Source organism: Stenella coeruleoalba, assembly GCF_951394435.1.
Source record: "Stenella coeruleoalba genome assembly, chromosome: 21".
NCBI lineage: Eukaryota > Metazoa > Chordata > Mammalia > Artiodactyla > Delphinidae > Stenella > Stenella coeruleoalba.
The window spans coordinates 24114737-24142438 of record NC_137167.1 but is presented as its reverse complement, the minus strand read 5'-3'; the positions used below and the strand labels follow the sequence as shown (position 1 = coordinate 24142438).

Sequence of the window (27702 nt, the reverse complement as noted above, 5' to 3'; positions counted from 1 at the left end):
CCCCCTGAGGCTGTGAAAGCTGAAGCTGTCCTTAACCTCCAACTTCCATTTAATTTTGTAGACTCTGGGTATATCTTACCCTCATCAGTTCATTTAAAAAACCTTTTTTAGTCCAACATTTGGAACAGTTTCTAGCTGGATGGTACATCGTGTACCATAAGTCCGTGCAGTTACAGCACCAACAATTCTCTCTCCAAGTGATGTGAAATAAAACACGTAGAAACATCACTGAGTGTAATTCAGATTTTATTGCTTATTATGTCATTCCATACAACTTTAGGTAAACAGACGTTGAGAAAATATACTGGGAGTATTAAACAGATGATGGCAATATTGATGAGAATGTTCAAGTGTTTTACATAAGGTAGTAAGAGGCACCGCTGCCACCATCACCCCCCGCCCCGAAATTTGTACATTTCGTATAAAAAGAGTAAAAATAGTTCATTGGCATTTAACTAGCATTATTCTTTGTAATCTATGAACCACAATATGCCTGAATAATTTCAGAATCTTCAGAGCAAAACAAAGCATTTTCTTCCACTAGCAGACATAGCAGTTTCAGTTTCTTTAAAAAACAAGCAAACAAGTCAGCACAACAAAACTATACACACAACCCCAAACAAGAAAGCTGGCATATTCCAGTGGCCCTGAATTTCGACGTTTCTATCGTATTAATTCAAGAAATAAAATGTGACTCAGCATTTAAAAATGAGACAAGCTTCTTCACCATAGTTATACTTACTTTATAACTGAAACGATTTAACTGAAGCCAATGTTAACCCAGCAAAAACCATGGATATAACTCAAAGAAATTTCTTTAAAAGTTAACTATTCTTTAAAAACTCAGACCCGAGCTGCACAGGTGTAATTGAGGAACCAACAACTGACTCTTCCAGAAACCACAGCAGTAGTTCTAAGTGCTTTTCAAGCTGGGGAGTATATACAGAGTCACTGTAAATCGCACATACACATCAGTAACTTCCTGCTAAAACAGCATTTGAAAGACTTCTATGTCTATTTTTACAAAGATGAGTGGGCTCAGACGTACATTTGGATACTTGAAAAGAAACAATGCTTGAAATGTGGTTTTATGTGAAACCACTTAGAAGAACTCAGTTATCAAACAACTAAAAATACACAACAACAGATAAATAGGAATTTATGAAAACCACTGTCTCTAACAATATAAAAATTAAATATTAAGGCATCTTTTACTCCCATTTTGGTATATGCAGCAAAGGGAACGGTTTTAAATAGGAACCAGCACTTCTAGTCAAATGCTTTCTAATGTATTTGGCAGATTTGGTTTTTTTTTTTCTTTCTCCTATTCCACATACCATTGAAAGCTCTCATGATCAAACATAACCCAAACTAGGAGGAAAGTATAAACAGATATTCATTTATTAAAAAGCAGTTCACCCTTGAAAAATAAAAAGGAACTACAAAGAATATTATGTATAAAGTTCAAATACTAGTATTTAAATTTCTCTGAAGCAATTTATGCTTCAGTAATTAAGAGAAAGAAGGGATGAAGACGTAAAGACGAGAAGCCTATTAATATGGATCACGCTGTGAACTCACTGTTCACTCAGTCTTCTGCTCCATTGGAATGAGAATTTGAAAAGCGCTTCATACTCCTTAAAAAAAATCACATCCACCAGAATAAGATCACATAAATTAACACTGATGATTTATAATTCTCCATACTTGTCCATTTATAAAGGCCAATTGGCTTCATAAAGTATACTAAACAGTAGCATTTTCACCTTTTATTAAGGCAAGTTTGTGAAAGTAATTTAATACAACCAGATCTCTTCATGAACTTTCAGCTTAAAACATTTTTTTACATAAGAAACATACAAAAAAAATTGTTTTATAGAAAGCCACCTCAATACCAGAAAAGAGTAATGAAAGATTTTGAACCCAGTTTACTTTTTAAAGGATGCTGTTCCTCCCTCGTCTCAAATTCCAAGTGCTATTCATCATCTTTAGAGCCAGTTTTGCTTAACTATAAAAAAAGATGAAAGAAATATTCAACAAACTTAAGCTTTCATATTATTTGAGTTCACTATTTCCACATCATATCAAGTCAACATTTACAGTTAATAGAACAACAGGCAACAAGGTTCAAGTAACTTGCACCATCTACAGCTTCCACCATATGGAAATACTTTTCAACTTTAGCCTCAGCTACTTTAAACAGGATTCTTTGAAAACATAACCTCAACAGAACAAGAGGGGTAAAAAAATCCCTTGAAGCTTTCCAAGAATAATTGGAACCAAGAGTATACAAAAGGTACCATTTATAAAATGAATGATAGTCTTCTATTTTTGTTTTTTTACAAACAATAAATTCTAAAATTTTAACAATGTATAAAACACTTAAGACTTATCATCTTAACTACATAATTCTTACAGTTTTGAAAATGTGACATAAGTCTCAAACTGTGCGCCTCAAACATTTTGGCTCCGGGACCTCTTCCCACTCTTAAAAATTGAGGATCCTAAAGAGATTTTTTGTTTTTTAAAATGTACATTATACCTACCTGCATTTGAAAAATGAGAAATTTAATTCATATAAAAATAACAGGGGCTTCCCTGGTGGTGCAGTGGTTAAGAACCCGCCTGCCAATGCAGGGGACATGGGTTCAAGCCCTGGTCCTGGAAGATCCCACATGCCGCAGAGCAACTAAGCCCATGCACCACAACTACTGAGCCCATGTGCCACAACTACTGAAACAAGCATGCCTAGAGCCCATGCTCTTCAACAAGAGAAGCCACCGCAATGAGAAGCCCACGCACCACAACAAAGAGTAGCCCCCACTCGCCACAACTAGAGAAAGCCCATGTGCAGCAACGAAGACCCAACGCAGCCAAAACAAAAAGTAAATAAATAAAATAAATTTAAAAATAAATAAATAAAAATAACAATAATGATAACCCAGTCACATTTTAAAAATGAAAAACTGGGCTTCCCCGGTGGTGTAGTGGTTGGGAGTCCGCCTGCCGATGCAGGGGGCACGGGTTCGTGCCCCGGTCCGGGAGGATCCCACATGCCGCGGAGCGGCTGGGCCCGTGAGTCGTGGTTGCTGGGCCTGCGCGTCCGGAGCCTGTGCTCTGCGACGGGAGAGGCCACAGCAGTGAGAGGCTCGCGTACCGCAAAAAAAAAAAAAAAAAAAAAAAAAAAAAGAAAAACTGCATTTTCTAAAACAAAAAACCAAAACTTAAAGTGACGAGTAGTGTTGTTTTACATTTTTGCAAATCTCTTTATTATCGAGCTCAACAGAAGATAGCTGGGTGCTCACAAATCTGCTTCTATAGTAAGGCAGATATAATGGAAAATGGCCAACAAAAACACAGTCCAAGTACTAGGAACAAACGGAGTGAACACAGAAATGAACGTACTTAGATCCTAAACCCACTTACTATCTTAGAAAATTCTGGAAAACGCAAGAATGTAAAAGCACACATTCCGTTAGTGCTCTAATAGAGAACGTAGTGATGGCATCATCACACTTCATGCAGCCTCTCGTAAATGCCACTGTACATGTGCGAGAGGAAGTGTAAAAAAGGCAAAAACACCTTACTATTTTGATGCCAATAGTCTGAACCTGACAGTCCCTCCAAGAGGGCCTCCAAAGACCACATATGGAAACCACTAGCTCAGAGTAATGGATTCTGAGTCCAAACCGTGTCTAGGTGGTAAGCTCCTTAAAAATCTCTCCCATCTCCCAAGATTACTGGATTATTTGAATTTTACTTTATTTTTTGGCTTAAAATTCTAATTTATATTAAGAAAGTCTCTCTTAAAAACAAACTGGGGGCTTCCCTGGCAGTGCAGTGGTTAAGACTTTGCCTTACAATGCAGGGGGTGTGGGCTCGATCCCTGGTTGGGGAACTAAAATCCCACAGGCCTCACGGCCAAAAAACCAAAAAACAAAAGCAATGTTGTAACAAATTCAGTAAGATTTTAAAAAATAGTCCACATCAAAAAAAAAAAAAACTGAAAACGACACTTCTGGCTCTCGGGAAAGAGGCGCATGATCACTTAAGATGATGCATATTCTTCTCCTTTTCATGCTTGGCTGCGATGGGCCTCACCAGAAAGATGGATCCTTACTCTGATTTGGGAGACAGCTCCTTCTGGAGCAGGCGGCATTTTAAGGGGAGAGCAGACTTAGCTGGTGAGATAAATACAGGTGCACCTGGGACAATGGTAAGTATCTATGAAGGATCAGTGGCGGGGGCCCAAGTCAATGAGACAACGCCAGAGAAGCTTCACCCACACCGATCGCTTGTATAGGGTCAGCCTCTTCCCAGGAAGGCAAGAAGTAGTAAAGGCCGACCTCAAAATTTTGCGGGTTGGGTTCCAGACGACCGCAATAAAGCAAACATCGCGAGACACACGAATTTTTTGGTTTCCCAGTGCATATAAATGTTTACACTATACTGTGGCTTATTAACTGTGCAATAGCATGATGTCTAAAAAAAGATGCACATACCTTAATCAAAAAATACTGTATTGCTAAAAAATGCAAACCATCGTCTGACAATGCAGGATTGCCACAAACCTTCAATTTGTACAAAACAGTATCTACGAAGCAAGATAAAGTGAACTGAAATAAAACAAGGTCTGCGTGTACTGTGTTTCTTTATTCCAGTTGTGGCTCATGGCTCCCTACTCTCAGGTAATATTTTTGTACTAGATTTTAGAAGCACAAAAATTACTTCAAATAGGTTCTACAGAAAAGGCATCCTATGGCCCAAACAGCTGGCTTCAAAATAAACTTTAAGAATACACTGCTTTGGGGCTTCCCTGGTGGTGCAGTGGTTGAGAGTCCGCCTGCTGATGCAGGGGACGTGGGTTCGTGCCCTGGTCCGGGAAGATCCCACATGCCGTGGAGCGACTGGGCCCGTAAGCCATGGCCGCTGAGCCTGCGCGTCTGGAGCCTGTGCTTCACAGCGGAAGAGGCCACAACAGTGAGAGGCCCGTGACCACAAAAAAAAAAAAAAGTTCCAAGTGGAAAGTAAACAATTTTCAACAACAAAACCAGAAAATCTTTCTTGACGATGGTGGGAAATTTCATTTAGGGTCTGCCGTAAAAAAAAATACTTAACTTCTACTAAGAAATCAAAGCACTCCTTTTCATGACTTGTTTCAAATTCCATATTATCTATAATTTAGAGTCATATTTTAGCACATCTATTCTTAAGATGTACTTACATAAACAGGCACACTTTACTGTAGTTATAACTCATTTCTACAGATTTTCCATTATTAAAAAAAGAAAACCGAAAACTGAGCGTGTAGGGAAGAGAAAAATGTGAAAGATATTTCAAAGATACTTACATGCTGAACGTGAAAAAGGAAACAGACATCCCAGTAAAATCCAAAGGTTGAAGGGGTGAAAATGGAAGATATAAATTTCATTACTTGATGGCAATAACTGTAACAATTTTTTGAAGACTGAAATATAAATATTACATACCTTCACCACATCAACCCAGTTCCAACCTCGAGGAAGTTCTCCTTTGTGATCTAAAGGATGAAAACAGTAACTTTATATCTAAGACCAATCAGTAATATTTAAATTTAAATAAGAGTTTATATACTACTCTACACAACAAATGTTATTAAAAATTTAAATAATAAAAGGTCCTTGCTTACTGAAGTGAGAAGTTGGGTCAGTTTGCTCTTTTGTGAGTTAGTGTTCATACCAGGAAGCAGGCTCAAGACAAGAGGCCTTCTGAACATGTCTGCCTGCAAACCTAAGAGGAGGCCGGGCCAACTTATTTATTAACTGCTGTGCTCTGATAAAATATCCGTTATTTAACCTGACATTCTTTAATCAGGGCTTTAATCTGTTGGGAGCGCTTAAAAGCAAGCTCAACCCTTTTATAAGAATTTATAGTTTATGAAGTAATTTCACTCTTTTATTCAAATTTGAAAAATAGTTTAATAAATGTAGTCTAAAAATTTTCAATCTAAACTGTCCTGATTTCCTCTTTGCTTCATGTATCTATATATGTCTCATTTTATGAAACCTTCAAAATCTGCATTCAAATAAAGGACACTAATTGTATAGTAAGAGAAACAGAAACTAACCCTGTGATTCTTACAGGAGAAAAGCTGTATCACTGGAGCTCAATTTTAGATGCTAATGGCTCTTTTCTCCTTCATGCCAATAAGAATCTTATCTCACTGGTTATAAGGGGGAACGGGGACAGATCACCAATTCTGGTAACCAAAACTCACCCACAGTGCCATGACTGTCCCATTAAATTTTTATTTAGAATGCAAGTTTCAAGTCACAAGCTCCTGCACCACACTGATAGGAAGATACGGACTTTAGGTGGGCATCACCAAGGAGAGGGAGGTAGGGAGATAGTAATGGAAGGGAACAAGTGTAGGTCATTATGTATGAAAGCAACAGTAACAAACTAACTGACATATATGCTAAAACATTCTGGAAAGAGATGAACCAAAATTCTGAAAAACAGATTATAATGGCTAACAATTTACTGCTTCAGCTGTTTATACTTTAATGCTGCTTTGACAGTAGGTATAATGGAGTCCCAGATTTTCTATTTCATAAACCAATACGATCTCAAAAAATGTATTTTGAGGGCCAACACAGTTGCTTTCTTTTTATTTTGCCACAAATGACATTAAACAAAACATAAACAACCAAAAACTACCATGACTTTATAAAAGAAAGGGTGCTATTTTAAACCTCTTCATCAAAGTAAAAGGGTCACTTCTTTTAATAAAGGGCAGCTTGTAACCATACAGCAATAACACACACATACAGACGTAAGTATAGGTACACACTTGTGTACGTGGATAGAAATATCTATACGCCCACATGATAATGTCCTCATTTTCCTTAACTGGGAAAAAAGTTTACAGATTGATGTCAATTTGCAAAGTTTTAGGTTAAATAAAGAAAAAGGACCAAATATATATTCTTAAATCTTGTTGTATAAGTAAGTCAACTACAGACGAAAACATTAAATTATTTATTGTGTTAAGATTTGATGGTATACCAGACTTCATTTCAGATAAAAGCTATATTTCAAAAAAATTTCAAAAATACACTTATCTGTCATAAAGGTAAACAAACAGGAAAATTCCAAACATGTCAGAGAGGGTACCAGTAGGACACACATCTGTACACTATTCTAATGGTCTACAATCTTCAGACTCATTTATAGTTACTTTGCCACTTGACCTTCTTCTCAAATGTTTAACTCTTGTGGTAAAGTAGTAGTAAATATTTTCAATGTACGTCTGTGACCTAAAACAGTCTCTGATCCCAATGTTCCAAGAATGAAGAGTATAGAGAACTAATCTTCTAAATCTAAATATACTTACTAAGCATTCATATCGTACCAAAAAGCAACCCAGTTACGTGTGCTATCGAAGAAAAAAAGTAACACAAACCTGTTTTATCTGCCAGCTTCCGTTTCTGGGCTTTTGAGAGTTGTTCTTTTTTGTCTTTTTTCTTACTTGATGGGGCTGTGTTAGGAGTTTCAACTGAGATGATATTGCTTATGGACGCCTAGAAAAAAAGAACAAATTCTTAGACTCAAGCCTTAAAACTTACTGAATTACACTAAATATGGCTATATCCTGAAATGAGTTGACAATTTTTAGGTTTGTGAAGTAAAAGAATCCTTTATTATTGTATTCGTTTATTAGATCAGGAACCTTAGCACATTATTGGTTTCACTCTCCTAAAAGTTCGCATTGAAGGCCATAGTATTAATTATACTGTTATAACCAGGTCCCTGAGAAACAAGATCTGATCCCAGGATTATGCTGAAGCTCTGAAGTGCCAAGGTAATTTTACAGTTCAGTTAATGCGCTAGTATTTGAAAGTTAAATATGTCTTTAGAAAAATCACATATGCCTACTTAGAACCTCCTGGTTCCCAGAGGAAATGAAGGAAATTTTAAAAATATCTGGGGTCATGTAGTCAGACAGACAAAACCTAAAATGCTCACTACGTGCCAAGCACTGCCGTAAATGTTGTACAGCATCACTCGTTTGATCCTTAGAACAATCTCACGAGGTAGATACTATTATAATCCCCATTTTACAAATGAAAAAACAGAGCACAGAGAGACTAAGAAACTGCCCGAAATCACACAGCAAAGGAGTGCATGCTCAGGGCCATGCGGTCTGGCCCCCGGTCCAGGAGCTCTTGCAGTCCAGGAGCTCTCGCCCTCCACTGCGTCTCCAGCTGCCTGTCAGCGTCCACTTGTGGTCATGGGGAACATGGAAGCCAGAACTGCTCGTGGCCTTTGGTTTACAAGACAAAACTCAACTGATACTGACCACTGAAAGTCTTGGAGTGCGTGATTTGGTGCAGAGGGGTCTAACACATACCTGCTTAAGGTCATAAAAGATGATTATTTCCTAAAATAATTCTACAAATAAAATAATTTTTTCCTATTTAATGAAGTCTCCTTAAGCTGCAACACTTTCCAATTGAACTGTGGCAGGACTACTTCCAACTAAATAAGACTCGTGGAGAAAGTACGTAATTTCATATGTATTTCAGCACTAGGTAAGAAATCTTCTATCTGAGCTTTATGAAGATGTTAAATACACTTGAAAAAGTATTTGGTTGTACACAGCTCAGTTCTGGCACACCCACGAAGTGTTCTAGGCTTATGTGAAGGGCAAAATCTAGAGAATATCATTTCATTTTTAAAGATAAGCAGACACTGAGAAATCTAAAATTCACTGTTCTTATTTAACTCAGATGTGACTATCATTTTAAATCTAACACAAAGTCTCCCTCCAATTTTTAAAAAATAATAACTAGCAAAAATGAATTACTAGCAGAGTGAAACCAAAACAAAGAAAGTATGGTGAAACTGAATGCCCTGCTCACAGCCGAATGGACAGGATGGTGATTCTCCATGAGCTGCTCTTTGCTGTCCTTGGCATATTCAAACAATGTGTAGGTCATGGCCGTCCCGAGATTGACTTCCACTGCTTCCTGTAACTTGGCTAATATGCTCTGCTTTACAGCTGATGATCTGCAATGCACAAGATATACATCGCTAAGAGAAAAGTAAGAGAGACAGTTACCCTGCCCCCGCCCCCCAACAGAAAACACCTCATGAAAACGGAACACTACTCACATGGTGTTGTTAAAAAAGGCGTTCATAGATATGATTGGAGGTGTCTGGGGATAGGTTTCTGTCCAGGAAATCTCTATTAGGAAGGCTTTGGGATCACCGTTTTCACCTATCTGAAGAAAAGGGAAATCTTAGGCTTGTAAAAAGTGCTACAAAGGCAGAATATTAAATGATGATCTTTAAAATGCTGACTTCTTTCCAATGCTCGTGATCAGATCAGTCATGTCATATCTTGAAAAGTTCGGGGTATGGGCTAAGACCCAGCAGAGGGTGAGGGCTCAGCCTTTGATTAATCTGTCTTTTAACTCACTCCTAGGCTGTTTTAAACAGCTTTAGCTGATGTCCATGGCCTGTCTCTCTCATCAGCCCTCCAATCTTTTCGAACCCCAAGATTATGTCTGACACATGTATTTTTTTGTTTCATCAAAGCTTTCTGAGGACAAAGATAAGACATCAACTATGGGAACAAGAAGAGAATGGACAAAAATGAAAATCTTGAAACACCTCATTTTTGTCTTAAGTTTTCCAGTTGCTAAATCATAAGAGGCTTTAAGAACAGGTAAACCGATATGCATTAGCACGATCCCAAGAAAGTAGAAAATGAAATGTAAAATTTATAGAAAAAAGGAAAGGGTAGAGAGATAAGGAAAAGGAGTGCCTTAGGCTGGACAGAAACTCCTGAAAAAGTTTTAAAAAATTTTAGGGACTTCCCCGGTGGTGCAGTGGTTAAGAATCCACCTGCCAATGCAGGGGACACGGGTTCCAGCCCTGGTCCAGGAAGATCCCACATTCCGCAGAGCAACTAAGACCATGTGCCACAACTACTGAGCCTGCGCTCTAGAGCCCGTGAGCCACAACTACTGGAGCCCACACACCTAGAGCCCATGTTCCGCAACGAGAAGCCACCGCAGTGAGAAGCCCACGCACTGCAACGAAGAGTAGCCCCCGCTCGCCGCAACTAGAGAAAGTCAGCGTGCAGCAACAAAGACCCAATGCAGCCAAAAATAAATAAGTAAATTTACTTAAAAAATTTTTTTTAATTGAGGTATAATTGACATACATTATATTATTCAGGTATACAACATGATTCAATATTTGTATATATTGCAAAATGATCACCACAATGAATCTAGTTAACATCCATCACCACACATGGTTACAATTTTCTTTTTCTTGTGATGAGAACTTTTAAGATCTACTCTCTTAGCAACTTTCAAAGTACACAATAGGGTACTATCAACTGCAGTCGCCATGTTGTACATTACATCCCCACAACTTATTTACTTTATAGTTGGAAGTTTGTATGTTTTGATCACCTATTTGACCTGAATTTAAGATGTCTTTTCTATTTCTTTTGCTCTCCCCAGCTTTTTATTTTGAAAGAACAATGAACATTCACTGACACATATCTTATTCACCACATACCTATTATTCCACCTGCCTTCTCTTTCTTCCACTATAGGACCAACTCCCTTTCCCCAATGTATGTGATTGTTTTCCTTTGGCATTTGTTGAACCATTTGAAAGTAAACTGCAGACATCATGAAATGTCCTTAAACTAAAATATCCTAAGAATAAGGACCTTCTCCTTTATAACCACAAAACCATTAATACACCCAAGAAATTCAACACTGATACAAAAATATTATCTAATTCATAACTTATATTAAAAGTCACCAATTGTATCTAAAGTGTCCTTTAACAAAGCACTCCCTCAACCCCCAAATCCATAATCTGTTGAGGATCGTGGATTACATCTGGTTGTCAGATCTCTTTATTCTGTTTTAATTTAGAACAGTCCCCACTATCCACCCCACCTCCTAAATGTCTTTCATGACAAAAAGAACCTAGGCCAGTTTTCTTGTATAAGTCCCCAGATCAGGACTGACTGTTTCCTCTGTTCAGATTCAGACTAAACGGCTTTGGTAAATGGCTTTGATAAAGATACTGGGGAGGCGATGTGGTGCACTCCCCCAGCACCAAATAATGAGGCACGTAAGACCTTCCAGAATCATTAGTGGTGATACCAAGTTTGATCACTTGGTTAGGGTGATATTCTCCAGACCTCTTCAATGGAAAGGTATCTTTTTCATCTTGTAATTACGAAGAAATCTGTGGGTGGTACTACAAAACCATGTGCATAGCTTGTTTCTCAACAACTTTTCACCCAAAGGTTTCAGTATCCATTAAGGATCCTTGCCTGAAACAATCATCACACTGGTTGCTGCAGAACGATGATTTTCGAATAAAACTATGGAATGATTCATGAATCGGCATCTCATTCTTGCACAGGGCAATGCTAATCTCTTCTGTAGTATTTTTAGTATATGTGCTGCTTTGTGGGTTTTTAAATACTTAATATTAAACTTCAGTCAAAAGACTTAAAAAATTTTCACCCTAAATTGTTACTTGACTCACTTTTATTTTCTGACCACTAATGTTTTTATTCACATCTCCTAACCCTCAATCATACCCCACATCAATATAAGGTGAGGCTTAGAAATTATGTCAAATGAACTTCGGGATCTGTTGCTATACTTACACAAGTTGATTACCTGCATAATGGACGTCATCGGTTTATGCTTGTGTTTTAAGTAGAGATAATTAAAAAGTAAGAAAAGTGGTGGATGGGATGAATTGGGAGATTGGGATTGACATATACGCACTAACATGTATAAAATAGATAACTAATAAGAAGCTGCTGTATAGCACAGGGAACTCTACTTTGCTGTACAGTAGGAAAAAAAAAGTAATAAAAGTTACTTGCTTTATGCAGTCACTAAACCCTCACTCAAAGTATAAGCAGAAACAAACTGTCACACGCCTCACACTGTGCATCACCCAAGAGACAAGAGCACTACTGTCTTCAAGGGAGACAGACCTTCAGACAACTGACTAAACTGCAGCACTAGGAAAAGTTCCAAAGCGACAGAACATAGCATGAGGAAATGGGGACTAGTCGATCCTACTTTGAAGTCAGGGGACAGAGAGGAGACATGGCCCACGTATGCCACAGAGGAGGCTTGGGGTAAGCATTAACGGAAGGGTAGGATGCATGATGGAGGAGAGGCGAGGGCAGGAGCAAACAACGTGTCCCAAGACAGAGTAGTAACGACAGTGCAGGGAAACATTTAACAAGGTATCACGTCTAACAGATGCCAGTGCCAGGAAAGTCTGGAGACACAGTCCAAAGCAAACAGAAGGCACTGGGTGTCAAGCTGAGGAGTTTAGTCCTCATTCTATAGGAATGGAGAAACCTTTTTTTTTTTTGGGTTCGCGGGCCTCTCACTGTTGCGGCCTCTCCCGTTGCGGAGCACAGGCTCCGGACGCGCAGGCTCAGCGGCCATGGCTCACGGGCCCAGCCGCTCCGCGGCATGTGGGATCCTCCCGGACCGGGGCATGAACCCGCGTCCCCTGCATCGGCAGGCGGACTCTCAACCACTGCGCCACCAGGGAAGCCCATCAAACAATTTATTTTAAATGGTGACAATGTTAACAACCATAAATCTTGCATAAGTCTTTTATAAAAAAAGTTCTCCATACCACCCACTACTACTTAAAATCATTCAGATAAACGGTTTATGTTATTTATTTATAAAATAAAATACTGGTACTGTTCCACGTTGAAAAAGAGTTATAAGCAACCTTTATTTTAAAGAAAAATTGACATTTCACATACTCATAAAATATTCATGCACATTGGTAATACAGAATTAAGAAAATATCAACTTTTCTTGACTAAATTATAGGGTAGTAAAAAGAATGCTAGACTTGGACTAGAGACCTGGATTTTAACCCTAACATTTATCAATATCAGCTGTGGGAGCTTGGGAAGTAAGGACTGAGAAGTTATCTTTAAGATTAGAAGGTAAAACCACATAATTTCTAATGTTTCTTCTGTTTCTAACATTCTAAAATTCTCTTACAATAAAAACGTTTATCTTAGTTTTTAAAAGTTTCTGAATTAAGTTTTCAAAAGTTGAAAATAACTCATGTCATAGTGATGAGTTTTCATTTAAATGCTTCAGCAAATCCAAAGACATAATAAATATAAACCACTAAATTAAAAAAAAACAAAAAAAAACCCCCAGCATTTTAAAAAGCAACTTTCGTCTTTTCCCACAAAGTAGTAAGTGCTTCTATTCATGCCAGGTCTTACCCTATATTGAAATGAAACCGGACTTAATTCCCGGAAACTTTCATCTCCTTCATAAATAGAACGCAATGCCTCCAGTTCCATCTGAAAGAAATGAATCACAGGAGCATTGTTTAGTCATATAAACGGATTAGAAATAGAGGATCTTTTGTTTCTGGTTCAAGTCCACTCAACAGCGTAAAACTTGGCTGACTTACATGGCGTTCGACGTTTGTGACCCAGGTGCTATACTAACACATCACAACCCTAATCCTTTCTTTAACACTATGCGCCAGGCACCGCTAAGCATTTTGCAGTGGATTATCTCACTTAATTCTCACATCAATCCTATGAAGATCTTACTGTTTTCTCCTTCCTACTAGGGAGGAAAATAATCTTATTCAGTTTAAAGCAACTCCAGAGCCTGTGCTTTCTCACTCTGCTAAAGGCTAGCCTGGGGTAGAAAGAACATTAAACTTGCGGACGAGATGAAACACAGTCATTCCCCATGATTTACACATACTATTTATATTTGTAATCCCTACCACAGAAGGACACAAAACTTGAAAAAACACTTACGGACAATAAAAAGAACTTTTAAAAAATGGTAGTTAGAAAGAGGTTGACAAGTATCTATCCAAGATGGGAAAAAGGACTGCAAGAGAAAATGTAACTAGCAATCCTTGGCTGGAAATACTTCTTAGAATGCTGTGGGCTTACAAATGAGAAGACCCAATCACTGTCGTGTTTACTGACAAAGACCTCAGAAGAGGTAAAGAAAAGAAAGACTGCACTTCCGCAGATATTTTAGTTTTCAAAAAGATGCATGTTGAGAATTCTACAAACTACAGGATGGTGAGTTTGACCTACGTGGACAACATTTTAAGACAGATCACTAAAGAAAGAGTTTGTGAGGACCCAGCAGAGTTAAGGAGTAGCCCCTACGACTTGGCAAGAATATGAAAAACAAGGTATATGTTCACAACCCTTCTTAGGGAGAGTGACTGGATTGGTACATTAGGGAAAGAGACAAAACAGTCTCCCTGGATTTCAGCAAGGCCCCATGGGTTTCTCTTGCTACCTTCACAGGAAAAAAAAATATAAGAATTCAAACTGGATCGAGGAATAACTGAGATGGGATTAGAAAAACAACATTACTCAAAATGTAGTGCTACTCCTTCTGTCCTTAATCCTTCCCTATATTTCAATTAAATGGCTTGGACAGGAACAAAAGTTGGAGGCAGGCTTATCAAATTTGTGGATGACAATTTGATGGGATAGTGAATCATGCTGGAGCAGCAGAAGAATTTTAAAAGCCCTTTAAAAACAATCTAACAAGATGAAACTTTACAGGATAAGAAGAACTTGTCCTTAGGTACCTAAACATACAGAGCAGAAGATGAAAGACAAACTGCTCTGCATAAAGCACTTTAAGGGTTTTTGTTGACAGTAAATCTAACTGTAGAAAACTGCAATGCCCCAATTTTAAAAAAAGAACATAAATAAACTTATAATGTGTCCACAGATACACAATTCCAGAAGAGTGAAGGAACTAAAAAGAATGAACAAATGGAGAAGAGCTAAAAGGAACCAGTTGGCATGAGAGGAGGAGGTCTGAAAAACTGGGCAGGAAAATGGTCTTCAAACATCTGAAAAACTGTCCTGTGGAAGAAGATGCTATTTTACTGTTAAATGGAGATGGCTGGTTCTCACCGCAGGAATTTCAATTCAGTAAATCTGAGCTAGAGTGCAGGTAATTGTTTTTCTAACAACCACCCAAACGGTTCTAGGCGGTGGTCCATGGGCCAAACTTTGAGAAAACTTTGAGAAACCTTACACTATACGCTTCATGCTACACAGTAATAACTGTTCACACCTTAGCTTAGAAACTCAACTGGCAAGAATATTTTAGAAGGATTCAGACATCACAGCTTATTGAACTTTGGGTCTTCTTTAAAGGTAACTTCCAATACCGCGATTCCATGACATGTGTCATGTAAAAGTACTAACTTTCAAGCAGTATACTCTAAATGAAAAGTGAACACCTACTTACAATTCTAATATCATATGATTCAATGTCAAAGGGGCATTTCACGAGAAAATATCTGAGTGTAAACCATACAATTCCGGTAGTACATGGATGGTCAAAACAGACTTTGTATCCACTGGACAACTATCAGATGGATATATTAAATGATTCCTTCCACCACGCAATATAGCCAGAAGACACTAGTGTCATTATTTCCCTGCACCAGAAATTTAACTAACTCAATTAACTTTCTCTACCAGCCAACAGATTTTAAAACATAAAGGTGATTAGATTCCCAAAGAGCCTAACTCAGAACACAGGCGCTGAACAACACACGGGATTTAAGGCGAGCCAAGTGCACCGGGTCGCGGGCCAAGGACACTCGCCCTCGTTATCAGGAGACCTGGGGGGAACCCCAGGGTTTGCAAAACTCAAAACTGCAGTGCGGGGGAGGAAGGGCAGAGGTGGTCCCCTACCCAGGTAGGCGCGCTGGGCCTCTCCGCGCAGGACACCCGCAAACATAGGGCACCTCAGCGAGGCTGCCGCCGTAGAGGCGAGGGCACGTGCGGGGCCGGAGAGGGGCACCCCGCCTGCGCGGGAAAGGAGCGTCCACCCGGACTCACCTCCTGGTCCTCGTTGGCACTCATCGCGCCGGTCACGGGGCGCCTCCCGGGCGGACGGCGTTCGCGACAACGAAAATAATGCGAGGGCAGTGGCCCCAAGGCCGGGGCGTCCCTCTTCTGCGCCTTGGGCTGCTGAAGCACACCCTTAGCACCGCAGACGAGAGTCTCGCAGGTTCCCGATCCCCGGGCAGCGCGAAGCCGTCGGCGGAGGATTGCAAGCGAGGAGCCAGCGGCCTCCGCAACAGGCGAGCCAGCGAGTCGCAGGAGAGGGAGAAAGGCGTTAACAGCAGAGACCCCGCCCCCTCCCTCTCGCTTCTCCTATTGGCTCCTTCTCTCCCCGCCCCCAGCTCCTGCTCCTCTAGGAAGCGGAGCGTCTTCCTTACGTTTCGTGGAGCAGCGTAGAGTTCCGGGACGGCGATTGGCCTAGGGCGCTGTCGGTCAAGCCCAGAAAGTGCTTCCTGTGCCTGCGCGGATGGGCCCTGGGAAGTCTCGCTTGTGGGCACCGGATCAGGGGCGGTGGTGGTGGTAGGGACGGCCCCCGGCGTTTTGTGACACCCACACCCCCCCGCCTGCTTCCCCTGGTTCTCCCCCGGCTGGCGGCGACCGGCCACAGCTGCAGCGGGCTCGGGGCGTGCGGCCTGGGTGAGTCCGGGTCGGGAGACCAGTGGGGCCGGGCGAGACCGCCGAGAGAGATTGCTAGCGCGTAACGATGCTGGTTTGGGGGGCCTGTGATTTCGTACAGCATCAGCGAGTGCATTTCTCTTTTAGCTTCTAAAGAAAAGACACACCTATTTCTAGGGACTCCAGGTTTAAGGGGGGGTAGGGGAGGAGTGGAGGAAGATAGCGTCTGCCTTTAGAGCTGCAGCGTTTCTTCATTGGAGCTACCGGAGCAGGATTCTGCGACCCTGGGGCGGTATCCTTTCCTAAGTTGGGCAGTTGCTTCGCATCCTCAGCATCAGCTTTTGTTTCGCCATCCCGGCCCCAAACTGTCTTTCCTCTTTTGATTGTTTTGTAGTTGGACATCTTTGAATCCCATCCTTACTGGCCTTGTGTCCTGCATCCCGAACCTCCGTTAATTAAAAAATAGTGACTGCATTATTTTTTTTAACCTGTCACTTTCATTAGGTCACCTTTCTTTGCAGTCCGTCATTATTTCTAAGAGTCTTCCTTATAATTTTATGACCACGCCAGCTTCCAGACGACTTCCATTGCACTACACGATCTCCCATCCAGAGTGTTCGCTTCCTACTTCTGCACCTCCTTCCAGGTCATGGTTTGGTTAGTTGCTTCATTGGTTTTTTTCCAGGAGATCTGGAAATTTCTCCTATAGGCTGTCATCGAGATCCATACAACCTCTGCACTTGTCCTTTGCTGATATTCTTCCCATTTTTTGCCACCGAATAGGCACAACCATTTCAAATGCCAAAGCTTTTAAGGTACAATGTGGCAAGAATTTCTGATACAGTTTTCGTACAGTTATTTTGGGACAGAGTTACCGTAATTTAGAGCTGCACTGTCTGGTATAGTAGCCAGTCGCCATAGGTAGCTATTGAGCATTTGAAATAGGCTAGATGTGCTCTGAGTGTACAATACACACCAGACTTTGGAGACATAGTATTAAAAAACGTAAAACATCTTACTAATAACTTTTATAGTAATGTTGAATTGATGATAATATTTTGGACATATTGGTTAAGTAGAATATTATTAAAATGAATTTCATCCCTTTCTTTACTTTTTTAATGTGACTACTGGAAAATTTTTAATTATTTATGTAGTTTATATTATATTTCTCTTGGACAGGATTGTGATTTTAAGTGATTTAAACGTAATTTCTGTCTCCCCTTATTTCCACTCCATATTCAAAGGACACGGCGAATTCTCTTGCGCCTCTGGGGTTATTAAAGGAAGTGGGTATTTAGGGCTCTAATCTAGACTCTTTGGGATCAAGCAGTGGTACCTAAATTGTGTTTTGACCCATCTCTTTTTTATTTTCACCCCAAATTCACTAGAACCAGAATCTGTTTCTGAACATGCAGTCCTTTGCCCTCGTACCTTAATCCTGTCCTCAGAATATCTGTTTAAGCATTTCTAAAACTTCTGTCTATTGTGGACATTTGTCGTTTCTGATAGACTTTGCAAACCAATTATCTAGTACCCATTGTTCCGTCAGTACTTAAGTGTGAGAAGCCTAATAGTCTTTACTAAATTAACTTTTCAGTTAAAAATACTGTTTTGCCAATCAAGTGGTGGCCTAAGTGCTCCTAACTTCTCACAGAAGTTGTATTTGAGTCCTGTATGATATACTGGTGGAGATCACCTTTTAAACCAACCATGTGATACATGTTTTTGAAAATGAGAAATTATTCTTAAAATATAATAATTTTGTTCGCAATAAACACTTTTATATAATTGCTTTTCAAAACGTAGTGCATCTTGGATTGATATAGACCGCTTCTCAGCTAAAGGGCACAGTAGAAACATGTCCTCCTAGAGGTTTCCATTCATTATTAGCTTTTCCCTTGTAGATTTTCCTTTAAGTAGTACATTTGTATTAATTGTGGAGAAATGAGAAAACATAGCTACTTAGATAATTAGCATATTATTTTAATGATATCTCAGGAAATCAGAAATTAGATGTTAGCAATTACAGAGAAATTAGAGATAGTTGCACTTTATTATATATGTAAATCAATCGTTGTTTTTCTTTATAACTGAAATCAGAAGTTTGATCACCCTCCTGCTTTCCTGGTCTGTTTATCCCAAAGTTTTGTGTGGTTTTGAGATGTTACTGGAAATAGTGATTTGTCTTAAAGTTGACTGGAACCCTTGTATATGAAAGATTTTTAAAAATATTATACCAATAGTTATTAAATTTTAATAGGTCCAATTCAAGAATTAAAGTTTGCCCTTTTGCTCTCTTCTTTTGGATTTGCTTGACAGTTTGTAGACACTCAAAGACTTTCGTCTTTTTGTAATGTTTTACAAATGGTGGAGGTTCATATGTTAGATGTGGATGTGGGCTTTTAAGAAATTAATTATTAACGTATTAACATTTGTATTTCAGAATTTTCCTGACACCTTGAACATGAGCCCCACACAATGGGACTTCCCTGTGGAATTATGTTGTCGGCCTATGGCTTTTGTTACTCTCACAGGCCTGGATGTGGTTTATAATGCTGTCCATCGAGCTGTCTGGGATGCTTTCTGTGCCAATCGGAGGGCTGATCGGGTACCGATTTCTTTCAAGGTGCTCCCAGGTGACCATGAGTATCCCAAATGTAGACCCAAGGTAATGACATTATGATTGCAAGGGGACTCTCCTTCTCCGTCTGTCTCTTTCTTTGCATGTGTGTATCTTTTCTGTTCCTGTATCTGTGCAGGAAAACCCCTGAGTTTATCAAGGGTATGGTTATAGTGGTGCATGAAGAAAACTCCAGACGTTTTCCTGTATGTAATATGCTACAGATGTATCTAATAATCCCTTTTTTTTTTACTCCAGAAGAATAATTACTTTATAATTATTAAGCTTTCTATCCTATGAGCCTAGGTTTTCCATTTTTTATTTGTTGTTAAAAAGAGACCCCAAGGCTCCATAATTTTAACAAAGGCCTCTCTAAAAGGAAGGTCTCACCATTGCCAGTGTCATTGTAAAATCCATAGTCTCTGCAGCTTGGTTTGATTTCACAGACATACTTTGAGCACTTGCTTTGGTTTAGAGTACCTGGAACTATGCAACAGGCTGGTGATAGAAATTTAAATAATACATACTCTCTGTCCTTGATGAGTTCTACATAAACTAAAACAGTTTATTCAGTGTGGAATAGGAGGGGTATTAAGTTCAAAACTGACTTTTAGAATGAACATCATGGTAGAGACTCTGATTTACTTAGAAAAAAATACTTAGAATGATGATAGTATGAATTAATAATAGCAGCTCATACACGTGTATTGCTTATTATGTCAATTTGCTTTTTAAGAAAGTTGTGTACATTGACTGATTTGTCATTTATTGTAATCTTTTCAGGTTGGTCTGAAAGTCAGTTAATAAGACACATCGATTAAAATAAACTGCCTACTTTTTTTTCCCCCTAGAGCAATGTTTCTGACAGACTGGTCTTTGGACCAAGTATATCATCACCTGGGGTGTTTATTAAGCATGTCAATACTGGCTGTCCTCAGTTAAACTCGGGGGAGCATAGGACCTGTAGATTTGGTCACCTGCTGATTCTTTTGCATGTGTTTGAGACTCACACACCACAGACACAGTTTCATATATCCAGCGCCAGGAACTATGAGCTTTCTCTGAAACTGTGGGAGCAATAGCACCCCTGGCTCTTACACACTACTTTTAATGCGGTGTTTGTGTCAAGGAAGCCCAGCGACCCAGCAGGACTCACCCCTTTCCTCCTGGATTCATTCTTCAGAATCCTCATTTTCCTCCTGGTTCTCTCCTGAGTTCCCAAGGTGTTTTGTGTCAGACTTCCTTCCTGTCCTCTCTTTCCTCACGTGGAATAACCATTGGACCAGCGTGAACTGGAGTAGTCTGGCCAGTGTGGGTGCTTTGGGGGTAGTTTGAGATTTCACCCAGCTTCTTCAGGGCATCCCCTCCCCACGACGTGGCACTTAGCGCTGACCCCCAGTGACTGCCCTTACGCTTCTGTATTTAAGAATTGTCCTTCATTTTTTTCTTTCACCCACAAGTGAGGTGTAATGCCATCCTGGTGACACGACTCTGAAGCAGATGAAGCCATATTGGGTTTTAGAGAATATTTGAGCAGCTTTTACAAGAACGGAATCTGGGATGGGGAGGAATATAAGTAGAATTTATTGGGAAGAAGGCTGTTTACTTCCAGGGTATTTGAAAGCCTTGACATCATTAGAAATGCTTTGGCTTTGGTCAGTCTTTAAATGGAAACGGTACTGGCTCTAGGGTTGAGATTCTACCTCCAGTACTTGCTGGCTCTTACCTGATCTCTGTAAGCCTGAACGTCCTCATCTTAGAAATGCGGCGTGTGTATACTGAATGAGATAAATACAGAGAAAGTGCCTGTACTCCATAACAGGTGATTGCTCTTGTTGTCAGAATACCTCTTTTCAACTTTGGCTAATGTTTGCAGAGAACTTCGTATGAATGGTACATTCCCAAAGGGATCCTAAAGACAGGCTGGATGAATAAACATCTGAATCTGGTGCCAGCCCTGGTGGTTGTGTTCTACGAACTAGACTGGGATGAGCCCCAGTGGAAAGAAAAGCAGTCTGAGTGCGCGACCAGAGTGGAAATAGTTAGGTATGTCCCGTTTGTCAGGTTGACTGTGTTGGGTCAAACTCACATCTGGAGTTTACTGACATTTATCGAAGGCAGCTGAGTGCCGTTAAGTCTGCAGTGGTCATTTGGGGATCACTGGCCTCCAATGAAACCTGTTCACTTCCAACAGGTAGCATTAATATTAACTTAAGGAATGGTAAGCAATGTGAAGAAATTTCTAAGACAAATTGACCTGAAGTTCCAAATGCTTTTTCTTGCATTTATAATTTTTTTTGGGGGGGAGATATAGTGATTTGCTGTTTAGTCTCATAAAACACTTTTTGCTTTATCACCATTTATTTCAAAGTAATTCTTTTGGATGACTAATATATCACTATAAAGAAATAAGTTGCAGTGTAACTTTTACATTGAAGTATATGTTAAACTTTTGCCTTTAAAGCAGGTTTTTGTAAGGAACAGAAGCTTGATCTGAGATTATACTTTTAAATTTTAAATCATTGTGGCATGTGTGTTTCTTTGTATGTAGGAAAAGAGTTCCCCCAATCTTGGGGTTTTTAAGTTGCAGTTTGTTTTTCTTTGAATTGTCAAGCTTGTATTTTATGTAGTCTTGAATACATTTTTTAAGTTAAAACAGTTTAATTACTTAATTAATTTTATTGTTATTTTTCCACTGCAGGCAGAGTTTACAAGGGAGAAACACAAAAGTTGCAGTGGTTCTGATTCAGAAGAAAACCCCTTTGCCCCCAGGTAGCAAAAGGTTAATTAATAACTAATTGATTTGTGTATCCCCCCAATTCTTATTACCAGGAGGCATAGTTTTTAATGTTGAAATCTTTCATGCATTCAGTTATGGGAAATATGGTGTGTTAACTTTAAAAAGTACCAGTAATGCATGAGTAAATGCTTATTTTAAAAATTAAAAACATTAAAGAGTGTAGATCTTCTCAAGTCCTGCTGCCTGGTTCCCCTTCCCTCCAGGGAGGCACATGCCAATTGACAAAAGAGTTATTCACTTGATTTTTAAAAAAGAAGGTTTTTTGCTTATCTGAGATCTATTTGAAATTATATTCCTTACGTAATATTTTTTTCTTAATTTGCAATAGAGCAAAGAAAAATGCTGCAGGATTTCTAGTTTCCTATAAGAAAATGTCCTGGTTTCAAATGCGTATTTCTTCTACCATCTCAGACTTTAGAAGCCAAAATACTATTTTTGTTTCTATCTTGAAACTTGAAGCATCTTAAATAGTTTTGGAAACAACTTTCATGAACTGTTGCTTCCATTTTTAGTTACAGTTATGCGGTATATCTGTTGGCATTACTCGGCCTGTCTTGGCCTAGTAGAAAATTCCAGTTTTCTCCTAACATATATGTACTGTGTAACTTCTAAGCACCCCACAGAGCTCTCAAGGATTCCAGGGGTCTTATAGACGTGGTGAAAAGTGGTTTGGGTTTTTTTTCTTAATTACATTGTCCTGATTTGGGGAAATGTCCATTTAGAAAAAATGCATTAATTATTTTCTCTCTTTATGGCACTTGTTGTCAACAGGAGAAGATGTCATTGCTTCAGAAAGGGCTGCAGCCTTGTGCAATGCGTGTGAACTCTCGGGGAAGTCTTTGTTTGTACTGCCCCATACGGACCACCTTGTGGGCTATATTATAAGGTAAATAACCTAGAATATATACTGAATCTTTTAAGTTTTGACTATTCCATTTTATTTCATTTTTTTACATATTTTTCTTAGATGTATTTAAACCCTTTGAATGCAGCTTCAGAACTCTGTTTTATTCTGAGGAGGAAGAACCTTGAAGTTCAATCCTTATCTGACTTTGAATTCAGCTTTCTTTCATGCCCTAGGAAGATACTTCTGATATGTACTTATTTTCACAAACAGAACTTTGAGTTGTTTATCCATCTCTGGGCAAATTTTCTTGGTTCCTCTGTAGTCTCATAGTTATAGAATGAAGCAGGATTTAATTTATACAAATGTTATTTTCACCTCATTTGCCAGTTCTCATTTTTGGTCCTTTTCCCATTATTTTCCTTAATCTTTAAACCCTAAATGTCAGAGTCACAAAAGGTAATTGAATCTAGTTGAGTATTAGATATTTGTTTCTTTCATACTTATAAAATTATAAAATAATAGGAGATTATTAGTGATTACCTAAGTTTTACAAATTACAAGAAAGTTATTTTTATCAGTTATTTCTTAGATTGTAAAATTTTAAATGGCTTTTGGTGGTTCTTCTTTTTAGATTTTTTAATCTAAAAATTTAGCTTATATTTTGCTTTACTTTTTGTCTTAATCATGAAGTAAAGCAGACATTATCTCTGTCAGGATTTTACTTTCAGGTCTTATAAATATGATTCTTGAAACACTTTGGTTTAAAATAACTTCAGTGTTTGAATGTTGGTCTTTTTTTTTTTTGCGGTATGCGGGCCTCTCACTGCTGTGGCCTCTCCCGTTGCGGAGCACAGGCTCTGGACGCACAGGCTCAGCGGCCATGGCTTACGGGCCCAGCCCCTCCGCGGCACGTGGGATCTTCCCGGACCGGGGCACGAACCCGTGTCCCCTGCATCGGCAGGCGGACTCTCAACCACTGCACCACCAGGGAAGCCCACTGAATGTTGGTCTCTTTTAACAGATTAGAAAATGCCTTTTATGAACATGCACAGACTTATTACTACACTGAGATTAGAAGAGTGAAATCTCATAAAGAATTTTTGAATAAAACAACACACCAGGTACGTGTCTTTTCCTAAAGAAGGAAATAATAGCGGCATTCTAGAGTAGATTATTCATCGTTGATTATTTTTGAGGAGATGATTTAATGTCTTTAATACTTTGATGTCTTTAAATGGCTTCTGTGCTTTTGAAGTTTTTTTTTAAAGCGTTTAAAAACTATTTTGTCTTTTGTCCTCTTTGCCTTTAAAGCTCTTGAAGACAGATTTTGGTAGCCTTCTTAACTACACTTGTTTACTGGAATAATTCTTGAACTTTAATTTTGGATATTTGCCTTCATACTTTTAGGTCTCCTCTTAAACATTATTGTAATTTTTACATTTTTAAGAGAATATATGTAATAATGATATTTTTTTCCATTCTTCTTTTCAGCTTTTATTTGTTAGACATCAGTTCAAAATAGCTTTCTTCAGTGAGTTGAAACAAGATACACAAAATGCTCTGAAGTAAGTTTCTAACAGTTGTCAAACTAAGTTTTTCTTTATGTTAACAATAACATAGTAGTGGCAATTTCTGAATCTCAACCAAACTTTAAGTTTAAAATGTTTATGTTGGTTAGAGTCAGGTTTGTAATATTCACTTTAATTTTTCTAGTTAAATGGAATATATTTGAGCTTTTAAAAAAAATATCCATTTTATTATCAGAAGTAAATTTTATAGTGTCTGAAAGCTTTCTGGTATAATTTAATTAAATTTCATGATCTAAAGAAACATATTAAAATTTTTCCCATTCTGTTACCTACTTCTTCTTTGTATACTCAGTAAAATCCTTGTGTTAAGACTGATTTTCAAAGTTTCATGTGTATTAAACATTATCTGAATCAGACTGAATTTCTTAATTTTTTTTCAGTTTATAGTACCTGCCAGTAGCATCATTTTTCATTCTTTTTAAAATTTATTTATTTTTGGCTGCATTGGGTCTTCGTTGCTGCACACAGACTTTTACCTAGTTGCGGCGAGCGGGGGCTATTCTTTGTTACGGTGCGCGGGCTTCTCATTGCAGTGGGCTCCTCTTGTTGCGGAGCATGGGCTCTAGGCATGCAGGCTTCAGTAGTTGCGGCACACAGGCTCAGTAGTTGTGGCACACAGGCTCAGTTGCTCCACAGCATGCTGGATCTTCCCTGACCAGGGCTCGAACCTGTGTCCCCTGCATTGGCAGGCAGATTCTTAACCACTGCGCCACCGGGGAAGTCCCATTTTTCATTCTAAGGCTCTGCTTAGAGCTTTGAAGAGTAGTTGCAGATGTGTTGGCAGTGGTTAGGCATTTTATCCCTTTGCTTTTAATTTACCAAACACAATTTAATAAAACATCTCTTTCTAGCTTTAACTCAGTTTTTTAAGATTAACAGTGCCAGTGTAGCAAAAGGATAAAAACCAGCTATATATCCTAAAAGTGGGGAGAGGCTAAATATACATGGGAGGGTGGAACAGAGAAATAAATAAGTCTGTCATTCAGAGGAATATTGCAGAAACCTCCTCTCTTTTGTTGCTAATGAGGTGCTAAGCACCAAATTGTGTTCTATAAATCTCAAACTTCATATAGTTTTAGTTGGTTTTAATGTAGTTCATTTTTTATCTGTGGTATTAGTGAAACACCCTCAATTCCAATTCTGTTCAAACACAGTTCTGGAAAGAAAAATGTTACGTGGAGAAGTTAGGAGCAAACACTTTTCTTTGGAGAAGACTGAGATTTTCTCATCACCTTCCATCTTCTATCAGACTTGCCTTTCTCACACTATTCTTTCCTTCAGCGCTAGCTGCCCTGAGGGTATCCGCACTGCAGCCCGTACCCGAGACCAGTGACACCCATTTCAGTTGTGGAGATACTTGGGTTTAAAGCTGTTGACCCATCTCTGTCTTGACAGCACCTTCTTCGCTAATACAATTTCTATTTGAGAAGCTCAACATGGTACTTTTAAAAAATACTAATTGTTTTTAACAATGTTAATTTTGTCATGTAACTCTGGACACTTTTCTTTTCCACTTTCATTTTGCAGCTGAACTCCTATCAGTTATAGGCAGATGTTAATGACAGCAGTGTACAGTGGTTCTGTTCTTAGAGAAAAGTCATTGATTCCTCCCACACATAGTGAATCAATATATCATTTTTCAGGACATCAGAGATTGTTATGTATATGTTATTATTGAGCTGTTGAGTGCTAAGAAATGTTGAGTAAATATTGTTTCTGTTATTTCTAATAATTTTGCTCTTAGGAATCTTTTCTTAAAATTAATTTATATCATAATTAACTACCTTCCCCATGTCTATATTAGGAATTACAGGACTGCCTATAATCTTGTACATGAATTGAGAGCCCATGAAACTAATATTCTGGAAATTAAGACCATGGCAGGATTTATAAACTACAAGGTAATAGTTCTACTTCCAAATAAACAAAATTTGGCTTTAAATATTGGAGTATCTTTTTAAAGTTTGGAAATCCAGATGACTCACTTGCTCTGAAAAGTGAGTATTTGATGAATTATGCTATGCTATTTTATGTCCTTTATCTCCAGGAGCACCCTGGTTCTTAGCAGCCTAATTGTAATGCTTGGTTTTGAGCTATGGTCCCAGAGTTCTCATTTAGAGGAGTTTTATCTTGGTAAAACTCCTTGAGGAGGGTCTTTTGTTTGTTTTTAAGTGGGTGCAGGAGGGAGTGAGAAGAAAGCTGCCTACAGTATTGAATTTTATAAGCTGCAACTTATTAGAACTGGGTAAGCCTTCCTTGGTTTAATGGCCAGCCATAGAAAAGGTGTACCTATTCCCCTTAGAGAAAACTTTTATATCTGTTATGTGAGCATTTTAAAGTTGTATATGGTAGAAATAGACACCCCCAGAAGGCAGATGAGGCTTTGTCTTTTGCTTTTAATCTTTCCACACTCATCTTTTCAAGAGGCTGGCACTGGGTTAGTGATGTAAGGGTAGAGGGACACTTTGTTCACTGCATGTGTAAGTGTAAATTGGTACAGCTTCTATAGAGGCTATTTTTGCAATGACAGTGCAGATTTAAAGTGGATATTCCTTTTGACCTAGCAATTCCATTTTGGGAAATTTATCCCACATATGTGCTAAGACTTGCAAATCACATATGTAAGGATATTTATTGCCTCTTGTAATAGGAAAAGGTTGGAAACAACCCCACAATAACTGACTGGTCAATATAAATTATAACTCCAAACAACGAAATATTATACAACTATCGAGAATGAAGCAGCTCCGTGCATTGAAATGGAATGATATCCAAGGTATATTGTTAGGTGACAAAAGTAAGGCACAAAGCAGCATATTTAGTGTGATGCTATTTGTATAAAAATAATAGTTTATTTGTAAATGCACATACTTGTCTGTGGACAGAATATATCACCAAATGTATGCTGGGAGCTTGTTGCCTCTAGAGAGGGGAATTGGATGGCTGAGGGACAGGGATGGATGAGAGATTTAACTTTTCATGTATTCCCTTATACCTAAAAAAATAAAATTAAAAGTGGTAATAAGCATGTGGAAATAAATTTAGGCTTTGTTTCTTCTTTTTTTTTCATTTACCCTACATACATATAGATTATTACTTTGAAATAACATCCCAGATAATTTTTCAAGAATTTCTGTAATCCTTGTTTGATATGGAGTCTACTGTGCTCTAATTGTTCTACAAAAAATCTTTTGCTTTCTGACAGTTCTAAAACTAGAAAGTTAATCTGTCCTTTCTCAGTTACCTGTTGCAAATACTTCATTTTTGCCCGTCTTTATGCTC

The 27702-nt window shown here is 38.7% G+C and overlaps 2 protein-coding genes across 7 annotated transcripts in view; one reads left to right on the top strand and one right to left on the bottom strand.

The window, feature by feature from the left end:
• Positions 1-236: 236 nt before the first annotated feature.
• On the bottom strand, positions 237-16214 carry RWDD4 (RWD domain containing 4). Of its 5 annotated transcripts, XM_079909423.1 has the most exons (8): positions 15941-16214; positions 13313-13393; positions 9157-9266; positions 8904-9051; positions 7445-7562; positions 5490-5539; positions 1933-2008; positions 1563-1637 (listed from the first exon to the last, which is right to left on the bottom strand). In XM_079909423.1, exons 1-7 carry the CDS (start codon positions 15962-15964, stop codon positions 1976-1978), a joined length of 564 nt encoding a protein of 187 aa, XP_079765549.1. In that variant the 5' UTR covers positions 15965-16214; the 3' UTR covers positions 1563-1637; positions 1933-1975. The 5 variants fall into 5 exon arrangements, with proteins under 5 accessions (XP_079765546.1, XP_079765548.1, XP_079765547.1 ...); XM_079909420.1 differs by having other exon boundaries at positions 237-5353; XM_079909422.1 differs by having other exon boundaries at positions 237-2008.
• A 182-nt stretch (positions 16215-16396) lies between these two features.
• TRAPPC11 (trafficking protein particle complex subunit 11) overlaps positions 16397-27702 on the top strand; it is a 39899-nt gene continuing 28593 nt past the window's right edge. The window contains exons 1-8 of one of the 2 annotated variants that reach the window (XM_079909183.1): positions 16397-16582; positions 19008-19232; positions 21061-21230; positions 21886-21956; positions 22756-22870; positions 23853-23952; positions 24323-24396; positions 26225-26321. In XM_079909183.1, the coding sequence (XP_079765309.1) occupies positions 19029-19232; positions 21061-21230; positions 21886-21956; positions 22756-22870; positions 23853-23952; positions 24323-24396; positions 26225-26321 (831 nt within the window). In that variant the 5' untranslated portion in view covers positions 16397-16582; positions 19008-19028. Of the gene's footprint in view, positions 16583-17299; positions 17377-19007; positions 19233-21060; positions 21231-21885; positions 21957-22755; positions 22871-23852; positions 23953-24322; positions 24397-26224; positions 26322-27702 lie in introns of those variants that run through there. The other variant, XM_079909184.1, reaches the window with a different exon arrangement.

Bases quoted from the DNA above. Each gene is read 5' to 3' on its own strand.
- RWDD4 (XM_079909419.1), bottom strand. From the start codon at position 15,964: ATGAGTGCCAACGAGGACCAGGAG. The intron at 9,267-13,312 runs GTAAGACCTGGC...CCTTTTCTTCAG, and splicing joins CGGTTTCATTTCAATATAGG to ATAGGTGAAAACGGTGATCC. The intron at 5,770-7,444 runs GTTTGTGTTACT...GCCTCCTCTTAG, and splicing joins GAAGCTGGCAGATAAAACAG to GTTTGCAGGCAGACATGTTC.